We start from the raw sequence: 12844 nt of genomic DNA, 5'->3' as shown, positions 1-12844 counted from the left end.
GATGACTAAGAAGCATTTGAGTAGGTTGGGGTTGTGTAAGAAATACTGAGCAGATAACTTACTCCTTGTCTTTCTTAAGTTTTCAGTTTTAATGTATTTTTAAATATATTTATTTCATGTTTCTCTCCACTGAGTTTCCAAGGTCTGTTGGTTTCTCAAGAGACATTTTTATATCTCTTCAATGGAAAGAGTTAAGCAATTGAGCTCTTCCAGCCCTACTTAAGGCAAGTTTTGCAAAGAGCAAGTTTACTCATGACTCATACTATTGTCTGAAATTGAGCTCCTTACACCACGATGATTTAGTAATACCCTTAATTGTTTAAAAGGTCAGACCTTATATTATGTAAACATGTTTTTCTGTTTTGACAATGGATTTACTCTGCTTTAGTGTATTGGAGCTCCTGATTACTGTCTCATAAAATACAGTAATCCATTCTGAATTATTTTAAGTTTGATTGTGAGATTTCAGGGTGGTATTACAACAGCTTGTTATTTGAGATACAAGGTTGCAAGGACAGAGTTTTAGTGCTCCCAGTGCGTTTCCCAGCCAGTACAAATACTTTTTCAAGGCATAAAATAGGTTGACTCAGTAGACTAGATACAGGTTGACTCAGTAGAAATTAAAATAAAGGAAATGTCTGCTGTATTTCTTGGTGCACTGGGGAGTACAGTGCTGAGATATGTGTGACAAAGGGTTGGCCTGGCTTGTTTTCAGCCCTTGGTGCTGCCCTGCTTCTTGCAATAAAAGGGAGTGGCAGGAGTGTCTGCATGGCTCTCTGGAAGGGTTCCAGACAGCTTCTCACATAGATGCATCACTTGGTTAATATCCTTAGGATTATGTGGATGTACCACAATACTGAAATTGCTTCAGCTTGGTAATTGAGTATTTTGTGGAGGAAGCCATCACAGTGTTTGCTGTGAAAAAAATCTGACACCCCACATTTGTTGAAAACAATTTCAGTATCTGGTGGCATAACTTTTGTATGATACTGATACTATATATGTACTTGAAGTATTGCCTGAGTGACAGTAATTGATGTTAAAAATAATAAAGCTATGAATAATTTAAAATACTGCTTCTATTGCTTGTAACTTTTTGCATTAATTTCTTAAAATACTTTCAAGCTTTACAGGTAATAATAGAGGGAATTTTGGTCTGGTTTCCCGTTTGGAGAAGATATGTAAATTTACCTTAACAACTTTCTGATTTTCAATCCTTACAGAAGCCTTGCTGCTAAAATGGGAAACTCCTTCTCCTGCAATATTACCAACAAATTTGTACAATTATGTTGTTCCTTCTCTTGAGGATGGTTGTTGGGGAAGGCAGAGTGAAACTTATTGAATTGAGGCTGAATCCTGCACCTGATTGCATATCATTTGACTTTGCCAATGCAGCTTTCTGCTGCCCTGGGTGTCCCTTGGGTACATCTGTTAAAGGGCACAATAAAACAAATGAGATGTTTTTCTCTCATGGCTTTAAAGGGCAAAATTAGAGTTCTATTGGTACTGCTTTAATATCTTAATATTCAGTGTTTTATAGCTCATCAGTCCAAGATTACACTTGCCTATTTAGATTCATGGAATGGCCTGGGTTGGAAGGGACCTGAAAATTCATAATTTTCCAACCCCCCAGCCATGGACAGGGATATCTTCCCCTAAAGCAGGTTTCAACTTGAGCACTTGCTAGTGAAGGCCAAGGCAAAAATACCTGAGTACCTCAAACTTCTCCATGTCCCTGGTAACCAGCTCTTCTGTTTCTCTCCACAGAGGGCCCACATTTTTCCTAGCATTCTTTCTGTCATCAACAAACCTGTAGAAGCTTGTTGTGTTGCCCTTGAGATCCCTGCCCACATTTAACTCTATCAGTGCTTTAACTTTCCTAACCTGGTCCCTGTGTTAAGTTAATAAAGAAGGAGTTAAATTATGATTATATCCTACCTTGAAACCAGCTGGTTTCCTGTTTGGCACTGAATTCACATGATGTATTATTCACCCTGACACAAAGGCAGGTTTTGCCAAATGGACAGGCTGTATGGCTACTTTACCTAAAACCTTGGATGCTGAAACTGCATTGATATAAAAACATCTGACTTCAAGTGCTGAAACTTGACTAGTGTTGGAGCTGGCATTTGTCAGAGCATGGAGGAAGAAAATGTGTGTTCAGATAGAGTTTCCTTCCACATGTGGTACTCAAGCAGTTGCCTGACCTAGTGGGGATTTACCTTCAGTGCCTTGTTTGGTGAGACAAAACTCTGGTTTCTGAATCTGATGCAAAGGAGAGCTCCAGCAGGGGCTGTGGCTGAATGAACAGGCTTGCATTTGCCTGCCTGTGGGCTCCCATTCCTGCTTTGCCGTCCCACAGACTGCCATACATTTATTTAGTGAATTTGGTCAGGAAACTCATCCAGCTAAAAGGAAGACTCTGAGTCTATAAGGAGATGAACCTATCTAATGGCAGGGGAGCAAGGAGATTAAATCCCTCTGTCTTGGGAAGGATTCTCTAGTTCTTAAATTGTTTAATGGGAAATTATGGCCTAACATTTTCTTTTCTCTTCCTGTGTGATCTGATTGATATTTTAGTCACCCAGACAAATGCAGGGGCAGCAAGGAAAGCATGCAATGGGAAGTGGAAATGATCAGGGACATCAGGGCAATGCTATTCTAAAATCCTAGTTGCAACACCAGGAAAGTTTGCTAGATTTTCAGAGGTCTTCAGGGAATTATACTGAATAATGAGCCTGTCAAGAGGGATTTTCTTTTCCCAGTTACATCATGAGACTGTTTTGTTTTGTGCAACTACATTACCATTAAAAAAAATAAAATGTTTCAGAGTTAAATCCTTAACACTTGGAGAGTAGCTGAGTGTTGTTGGCAGTAGTGTAGCATGGACCCAGGAAAGGGATTGCTCTTGGCCAGCTCACCTCAGACAGCACCTGGGTGCTGTGTCTACCTTTGGTTATTCCTCTACTCTCATTTACTTTCACCTACAAACCTGGTTTCCAGCTGTTCTTCTGTGTATAGTTTTTCTTTATGTTTAATTGTGTGATGAAAAGAAATGTTTTGTGGTTTTCATTGATACCTTAAAATTTGTAAAGTATTGCTCAGGGCAATAAATAAGTGTGGCTGACAGATCTTAAGAAGAATTAATCTGTAAAGAATAATTCAGAAAAAAACCATTAGTATGTAGTTGATAAATGTTTAATTAGCTTTTATTGGACTCTAAAAGGGATGGTATCTCTAAAGTAAGCCTTAGCAAAATTATTGTTCAGTGAAATGGCTGTAAATACAGTGCTGTTGCAGTTATTGAAAGAATTTAAGTGGGTCATTAGTTGGCAATTCAAATAGTTAATAATAAATAACTCTTATTAAAGTTTGAATTGATTGCTTAATTTTACTCTAAATAGCTGATTTCAGCTCTCCCTCTGGCACCAGACAAGAAGAAGGGAGGGTTATTGGGATATTTTAAAATCAGAAGTAATGATTCAGCAGTTATAAATTCTGTGCCTTAGGATATAGAACCTTAATCCCTTCACTGTCCTTCTCCATTTGACTAAAAGTTACTAAACTCTTTGCTGTTACCAGACAGTGTACAACTGTTCTATAGTCATTTCTATCTGTGGTTTATCAGCTAAGTTTGTCTTAGTTTAGCTTGTCCAGTCCACATATCCACCATAAACAAAGTTGAAGAAAATTTGCCACCCTTGAAAATGAAAAATATCCAGAAAAAACCCCATCCCAAGACTAGAGATCTACTCTAACAGAGATAATTATACTGCTGGGCTACTGAGTATTACCTTTACTGCAAGTTCATGTAAGAAACAAACTGGAGTTGAAAATAACTTTTAATAATCCTGTTCTAAGTTTTGAGAAAATGAAACATATTGTAAAAATTAATAGTACTGCCCACATAGAAATTATTTATATATGGATATCTTAATACTAAAATTGATACAGAAAATCATACAATTATTTTAATTATGTTGGACTGTAGAAGTTAATAAAACATATTAGCTAATGTTTTAGCACAAAATATTTTAATAAGGTGTCAGACACTCCAAGGAAACAACTTTGTTATTTATTTACTGAACTCTAGATCTTACATATTCTGGATTTGTAATACTATTGTGATGTGACTTGTAAAAGTGTTCAGAGGTTTTAAAGAGCAAAGTTTAGCACACAAGTTTCATTATTGATAAACATTAAAGTTTTAAGATCCAAGAGGAAATACTATGTATTCTTAGGATTATAATCTTTGCTAGTCTGCGTGCTCATAAATTATAAATGCCTCTTGAAATATTGATCAATTCCATTAGAATCAGAAGGGCCTTGTGAGTATTGGGCTACAGGTTGATAGCATCACTACATTAGCCTAAAGTGAATATCAGTGTCATTCACAAAGCTCAAATTCAATCTTGATGCACACGTGGCTCACTGTGAGAAAGGCACCAGGAAGAAACACTGAGCAGTGCTAAAGCCCTTTCCACTGTGCTTTGAACTAAATATTGCTGTGTTTTCAATGGCTTAACTCTTCACTTAAGCTAATTGCTATTGCTGTTATACAGCCAAGCTGTACAGGTGCCAAATTTCACATGTATGAAGAAATTTGATCAAATGCTTCCTGACGTATTTGATTGGGCAAGAGTAAGTGCAGTTATTTTTAGATAATTGCAGGAGATGCACATATCTTTTAAACCCAGAAAATGTTATGAGTTTGCCCTTAAAAAGGATCTCCAATTTATTTAATCTTTCAGTCAAGAGCTGGCTTTGTCAAGTTTACCAAATGTATAATTGTAATTTCCCATGCCAAGTTACATATAAGTTAGATTTTTTTTTAAATGATTACTTGTGAGGAAATTTTTTTTCAAGAAAATTTTTTCAAAAAAGCTTATTGTACCCTGTTAATTTAGGATGTTAAACACCTGCTTCTCTGTTGTGAGAGACTGGCTGCAGTTTTCAGTTGCATTTAATTCCTTATATTCTCAAAATTTTTATAGTTGCTTGAAGAATGGTTGCTAATTCTTCAAATGCATAAATGAGCAGAATCTCTTTTATCTTCTTTACTTGGTATTTATTGAGGTGTGGGATCTTCAGAATTTTAAAGGTAGCTGAGTTGGATAGACTGGATAAAATCTTGGCATTGAGTAGACCTGGGGTGCACGATTTAAAAATGATATCTCTGTATAAAATGACATCTACTACTTCATCTAACTCAGCTACAGATAGGTTATAGCACAGTTTTTAATATCTGTAAATATTACTGGCAAGTATCCTGTAACAAGGTTGTGTTGATGCTTGGTGATAAAAGTTGCATTTCAAAATAAGACAATAGGCTTGTTATCTAACTTTTTGTTAATTTATTTTCTGCCAAGTCATAACAAATAAAAAAATGCTATAGAATACAAGTTTGGATTAGGTATTTCATAAATTAAATTAAAATAAATTTTTGTGTGAAGTCAATTTGAAATTGGGATATTGTGTTCTGTAGTTTACTTTAAGAGAAGTTTATTGCCCACTGTAAAGTACACTGATGGGTTGAAAGTATCAGTGATGAGCTGTTACGCAAAGAGTCTTGTGTTAAGTCTTGAAGAGATTTTAGAAGCATTTCTTACAATTGTGTACTTAAAAATGGGACCTTTTTTTGACTCCTGTGTTTAGTACTTTAAATTTTCTCCCAAGGATGGTGCAGAATTTGCAGCTGTGAGGGATAAGGCTCCAGGCACAGTGGGAGGGCAGTAAATGGGCACTGGAGTTGGTCAGGGCATTCCTGTTGGCAGAGCAGCCCCAGCCAAGGCCGGGAGGAGCCCTGGGACAGCTGATTATTGAGGGAGACCTTCCTTGAGCAAGTTTTGTGTTTATTTAAATTATTCAGGTTCCAACCTGATCTTATCTTATTAAAAGGAAGGTTATTCCTTCCTTTTACTTGCCTTTAGAGCTTAATTTCTTTGGTGCTAGATTAGGTGCTAGGCTTCTTTTCCGTGTCCTGCAGGTGTGTGCAGTTGTAAGGAAATGCATGAATAGCCAAGAGCCTATATTTGTTTTAGATTTACATTAGATTTAACATAAAACAGAATTCAAATGCAAATACTTGTAAATCCAAACTCTTTGAAGCTGGAATCCGCTGGTGTACTCAATAATTTAAAACTAGGAAGGTTTGCTAGTATTAACTTACCTTCTTCAATTCATTCACAAATTATGTTGATTTTAATTCATATACATGTCTAGCATCTCTGGTAGTCATTATATGTTATAATTTTATTGTAAATGAAAATGTACCTTTCAATGAATTCTGCAGGACACATTTCACAAACTCTAAATCTGCTTTCCTGACATAAGGGAGAGAAAAAAAAATGCCTGTGGTTTTCACTTGCCTTGTTTGAGTAACACTAGTTCTACCTATTTTTGTTTAATGTGGGAAATGAAGTGTGCCAGTATCCAGTATTCTACTTTATAATGTTGCCTTTGTTTTCATGTATTTTCATCTGATACATTTGGAAGAGAAGTTTAGAGGGATGCTTATGCAGATGATGAGAAGGAAGGTTGAGTATCAGGTTGGAATTTGATGTGCTGAGTGGCACACACACCTGCTTGAACTTTGTTAAAACATGAAGAGGTGATATGAAGTAGATTAAAAAAGAAACCTCAAACAACAACAAAAACTATGTGAGAGGCTGTAATGGTACTTGCTGTCTGCAATTCTCTCTTCCTTTCCTTTCAGTTCCCACCAGCATGCCTTGCTGAACACTCCTGTGCTCAGATGTCAATAACCGAAGGTGATCAGAGGTGGCTGGACAGATCCACTTCTCCAGTAAAACAGTTATAGAGGACCCTGTCCTTTAAAGTAGTTCTGGATCTCTTATTTTACCTCCTGATGGAATAATTGCTTTATAGGGCAGTGTTAAAAGAGAAATGTGAATGGCAATATCTCTGCTTCTTGCCTTTTGTGGAGATGGAAGCTGCTGTCTAAAGAGGGAAAAGAAATATTTGTAGGAAAATATAATAAAGATGTAAAATCAGTTGACTTCCTTATGTTAGATATCTTCTGGAGTCTGTTTCCTAGAATTCCTTTAACAAATGGTCTGGTATTTGTCTAAAAGAAGAACACTGTTTTAATGACTTTCAACTCTAAACTAGTTTCAGCTATGAATGGAATTATGGAGTTTGCTTTGCAGCTTTATTGGCAGAAAGTCTTTCCTTCCTCGTTTGGTTGCTGCTTAAGAGGGACACAGACTTGCATCCCCCCTTCTGTCCTTGTAGAAGGAAACTTTTTTGGAATTGGGGAGGGGAGGACACAATGTTGTGCAGCACACAAATTTTACTCAGGCTCTTCTTAGCAAATTTAATGAAAAGCAGAAAGGCCTGAAATTTCATTTGAAATGTATTTAGAGGAAAAAGCCAGAACAATTAGCTGTAAACGCCTGGGTGGAGTGGTTATTCAATATATTGACTTTTTAATTGCTGGCTGTTATCCAGGTGGAGTTAGCTGTTAAACTTCCTTTGGTTTAATTACTTTAATTGTAGTAAGTGCTTAATTCTGCCCACTACTGTGCCTGACTCCCTAATTATTTTCCACAGTTTCTTTTATTTTTTTCCAAATGCGAAGTGTAAAGTATTTATTATTACCAAAAAGCCAGTACATTGCTTCTTTTGCAAAGTTTAAAAGTAGCAAACTATAGAAATTGTTTAGCTCTTTTGCATGGGAAACATTATTTAAATTTGGGAGAGAGTAATTCAGTTTGTTGTTCTCATTTTCAATCTTAGATATGCTTTGGGATTTACTCCTCTAAATTAGATTTTTTAAATGTTTATTTATTTCCACTAATTGGTCAGGTTTAGAGGCACAGAAGATGCCTTTAGATTTCTTTGTTTATGTAGGTGTGTGGTAGTTTCCCTGAGTATTTTTTCTGCGTTTATGTTGGATCCTTGGTTAAAAGATTCTTTTTAATTAAGAATGACTTTTTCTGTCTTTCTTTTATAACATCTACATTAATGCTGAAGGCTGAAATACTAAAAGAAAAATGAAAACAATGATTTCTTGTACAAGGTGTGTGCACTTGTGCTAGGGTCTCTTATGTCTGCTGCAGCTGTGAACTGGAAGGAGGAGTCACACCCTTGCAGTAAGATGGAATTTGTGCAGGTTTGCACAGGTGATGGCAGTTGTTCCTCTCCCCTCTCTGTCAGGTGTCTGACTGAGCTGCTTGTCACTTCTGCAGGCTGGAAAAGGAACTTTGAGTCCCAGGAACTGCACCTGTCTCTCTGTTGTGACCTTAAAGTGATCTTACACTTAACTGCTCAGAGTGTGTGATGTGAATCAGTCCCCAGATACACAAGATTTATGTGTCTAGGTAGAGCAGCTGGGATGGCAAGGTTTTAAAATCATCATAGTAAAAGAGATTATTGCTGATTATTGCCTAGAAATACTGTTTGTGTAGAGTTCAAAGCAATCTGATTATCTTTGATAACTTCTTACAAGACTTGGATATGTTGTCTCGTATATTGACTTGTTCTTGTCACCATCTTAAATCCTGAAGTTTCAGGTTGCCCTTCCTGTAAATATCTGACAGTCAATGGGGAAAAGTGCTGTTTCCTGATATCCATTGAGTTCCCCCTGGGCTATAAGCTGGTTGATTACCAGCCTGACCATATATCTGGTTGTTGTGCACTGTCAAGAGGTAAAGCTAATACCATCTGCTTTTAAAAGTGAGTGGAGTGGAATAGGAATTATAGATGGTTTAAAAAAAATGAATTGGGGGTATGGGTTCAACTAGATGTGCATATTTCTTTTGAAGTTATCTGAAAGACCATGTCAGTGTAGCTGCCATAATTCTGCTCTCTCTCGTGGAGGCTGCAGTCCTGACCTGGGGTGGAGGGAGTGTGATCTTCCCAGTGCTTGGGCTTGCACAAGTCCTGGGCTGAGGCTGGGATTGTGTGACTTTCAGCTCTCCCCTCTGTCACAGTTCCATTACAGATTAGTTTGATCCTGCCCAGCCAAGATGGAATGGAGAAGATAAAAATTTGTTTGTAAACTCCCCAAGGAAATAACTTGCTGGCTTCGTGCTTCTCTTGTTGAAGGTTGATTTGATTTTGTTTGATCAATATCTTTTAAATCCTAATGTAGAGTTTTTTTTCTTTTTAGATTGGAGCATATGATCAACAAATATGGGAAAAATCAGTAGAGCAAAGAGAAATAAAGGTAATAATGCAGCCTTTTTTTTTTTTGTGGTTGTGTATGCTGAAGTAATTTACATTGTATGTGGTGGTATTTAATACTGGTAAAGTAAAACTACACTTCTGGAGTGTAACCAAATGTAACCAGTGTACTATGCTCTATTTATTTTACATAATTAATAACTCTGCACCGTTTAGTGTGATGCATCTTTCTGTATCTCAGTACTTTTTTTTCTTTTCACTTATCTTAAGACAGAGCTTACTTGTGTTAATACCTCTGTCTTTCACTTTTCTTTGTGATGAATTCTAATGTCAGTTATCTGAGCTCTCTTTGCTTTCAGTTAGTTACCTTATACCTGCAGTTTACTTTCCCTCCTTTATGATGCTGTCATTGTTTTGTACAGTTTATTAGACTGGTAAGTACCTCAGGCTTTGTTTCTCTGAACAAGCAGTTTAACAGTGTTCTGTGCATTTTGGTTTAACTAACAGTACCATCAGTGTCTGCCACGTTGCTAAATCGCTTTGGAGATAAAGGAATCACTCCTATAGGTACCAGTTCTGTGGGTTGTATATGAAATACCCATGGTGTTAATTTAGTCAACATTTTCTTGCAATTAATCTTTTTTTCCCCTCCAACACTGCATGGAAGTATTGTGCTATTTCTGCATGAGTTTCAAGGTGTTGCCATTACTTAACATCAGTAAAATGGACATTGCTTCAGTTTCCTCGGGGATGGGTTTTTTCACTCTGCAGGACTTAAAACTGTATGTGGGGGCTTGCTTGGCTTCTGTGGGAGCTGTTCCTGACCTGAGCTACAGTTTTTCACTGAGTTGGACCCCATGGTATTTCAGCAGCACAGCTGAGCCTCAGGTTGCCTGAAGGGTCCTTCTTCCCATGGCCATGAAACCATCAGAGCTCTGAGAGGAGTTCATTAATTAACTGCTGTGTGATAGCACATTGCTCAAATAGTTACTGCAAATACTGCAAAAAAATGCTGACTGCAAACAGCATCTTGTTTGGCTCAGGAGTCCAATAACTAAAAAATTATGGTGGTGTCTGAGTTTGGGTTGACTGAGTGAAGTGCAATTCGGGTAACACCAAGGCACATGACTAAGTTCAGGGATTGCACACAAGTGCTTTAATCTCAAAGCTCCTACAGCACTTTGACATTATAAATTTAGAAATGATTATGTAATGATTTATAGATTAACATTGCTAAAAATCTGAAAAATTAATATATTGTAGTAGAAAATACATTTCTCTTATTACACATTTATGATTTAGTTATAACTGTAATAGGATCTATTAAGATTAATTTTAAAATTTGTGTAAAAGAGTTTTTACAATAATAACAATTATTTTTTAAGTATTCTTACTTAAACGTTCTTTTGCTAATGCTTACTTGAAAAGTGTTTGGTGCTGAATAGAAATTATATGAATTAACTGGATGGATCTGAGCATTATGAAACACTGAATATTTTTTTAAATAACCCTAGTCTGAAACTGCTGTTTTCCATGTATGTTAGAGATTTGTGATGCATTAAGTGTAGAAATTGCATCTGAATAAATGGAATGCTTCTACTGTATGTGGCAAACAGTTCAGGAGCCAACTCAGTGAAGTCAATGGATCTGAAAGTACTGTTTGTCCAATGGAATTTTTAAAAAATGATTCACCATTTCTTTTCCTCTGAAGGTCACATCAAGTTGTACTCTTGACTTAGATTCTTCAGAGTTCTTTCTTTAACATGAAAACATAATTTGAGCCACAGTGGTAAATTTGTCCTAAGATTGAGCATGTGCTTCTTGGAGATTATTTCTTCCAAGAGGCACATCTTTATTTAGACTTTCAAGAGAGATCTTGTGGTCCATAAGCACTAATACATTTGAAAATGACTATACCATTCAGCATTTTCTTTTTAAACCTCAGTTTTCTTTATGAAATGGAGTGGCTCACTTATGCAAAATTCACAAGAATCTGTAGCTGATTCTAGAATTATGGTAATTTCCAATTCTAATTATGGGTTTCTTTTCTCATTCCACATAAAATTACTGCAGTTCTGTAAAAATCTTGCATTATAAGGTCTTTATAGTGCTTGCATTTAAAATACAACTGGTTGTGTCTATTTTTCATCCTCAGAGCACATTTTGTCCTATTCATGTTTCAGTTGTGTATTCTTTTTTTTGTTTCAAGTAAACTCATTTTTCTAATAAACACAATAGGTAATGACTACATATCTAGCTTGTTTCAGATTGATTTTTTTATCTTTATTTCTGCATGAAAAAGAAATCCAGTTTAATTTAGATGTGAGAAATATTTTGAGCTGCATTCAGTTGAACATTTTGCTTGATATTATTCTTACGAAGATTAACACTACCAGATTTCACTGATCTGTTTCTCATTGACAAAAATTTCATTTATATGCTTCCATTTATACCTAATGTTTATGTTTTAGTAGTGTTTTTACACATGGATAAGCTTTGGCAATGATAGAAATGTACAGTTCACCAATTTACATGGTTTTTGAATGAGAACAGTTAAATGGTTTTCATAATAGCTTCATTTGTATCCTAAATATTTTTTGAAATATTTTATTTTACTCTGTATGAATTGTATGCTGTGATTTCCTTACTGTCTAATGTGACCAAGAATCTAAGCTAAGGGGAGCAGAATAAACTCACAGCTATCTCTGAGACTTGAGAGTACAGCATCAAATTTTAGCATTAAAAACAAACTTGAAAGCTTTGCCAGCGAGTTTGGTTCTTCTGTGATCAAAGATGCTGCTTCTTAAAGAAAAAAATAAGCTTGCTTTTCTTCCTGCTGCATTCCTGTTGTGTGGGATTTTTCCCTTCCTTTTAATTGGCTAATCTATATTCAGTACTGAGGAAAAATTCAATACTTTCCTAGAATTTGGATTTCTGAGAGCTGGCTGATTACTGCCTCCTACATTGCAGTGTGATTTGCTATCTGGGTTTGGAATTAAGGAGTTGCAGTGTAAGAGTTTTGTGAAGTTGAATTAGACATCTAAGGAGAAAAGAGATTCAAGAATGTAATTTGTTGCAAAAATTCTGAAAAGCTACTAGAAATATATTACTAATTCTTGCAAGTGTGTGCATACATTGTCTGCATAATGCAAAGCCATGAGTGCTCAGTGTCTGTTTGAAAAATAGCCTGGTGGGTCAGTAATTGGGTTTTATACAGATTGTAAAGTGTGTAAAAGGCATCCATTGTACATTGTTATTTGGAATGCTTAATTTATAATAATTTAAATCTATGAAGTTGACATGTTTGTCTGAATTTTCAGTAGCAGTATAGGTTAAATACAATTACTGACCACAGATATATTTTTGTCTTTTTTAATGTCTGTCATCTGCATGAAAGTATTTTGATAGTATTTATCTATTGCAGGGTTTGAGAAACAAACCAAAGAAAACAGGACATGTGAAACCAGACCTCATAGATGTTGATCTTGTAAGAGGTGAGTTCTGAGCTAGAAAAAGCTGAATTTCTCAGTATTAAATAACAGCCATCCTATGTCTTGTAACAAAAGTGGATTAGTAGGTTTAAAAAACCCCCAAATGAAACAAAACGCAGCCAACACTACATAACTCTTCCCTAAAGCAGGTGGATAGAAAACATTGTTAAATAATGATATTAAGATTAAATTGCAATATTAAGAAT

The 12844-nt window shown here is 35.9% G+C and overlaps 1 protein-coding gene across 2 annotated transcripts in view; it reads left to right on the top strand.

Moving 5' to 3' along the window:
• The window catches only part of PHTF2 (putative homeodomain transcription factor 2), a 59723-nt gene that overhangs the window by 16665 nt on the left and 30214 nt on the right, over positions 1–12844 (top strand). For both annotated transcript variants that reach the window (XM_054277804.1, XM_054277812.1), the window contains exons 3-4: positions 9134–9190; positions 12572–12641. In XM_054277804.1, the coding sequence (XP_054133779.1) occupies positions 9134–9190; positions 12572–12641 (127 nt within the window). The remainder of the gene's footprint in view (positions 1–9133; positions 9191–12571; positions 12642–12844) is intronic.

Source organism: Melozone crissalis, unplaced genomic scaffold (genome assembly GCF_028551555.1).
Source record: "Melozone crissalis strain CALT ecotype California unplaced genomic scaffold, PUWL_Pcris_2 ptg000004l_1, whole genome shotgun sequence".
Lineage (NCBI taxonomy): Eukaryota > Metazoa > Chordata > Aves > Passeriformes > Passerellidae > Melozone > Melozone crissalis.
Note: the sequence above shows the minus strand (reverse complement) of the source record. Positions and strands in the feature narration are given on the sequence as shown.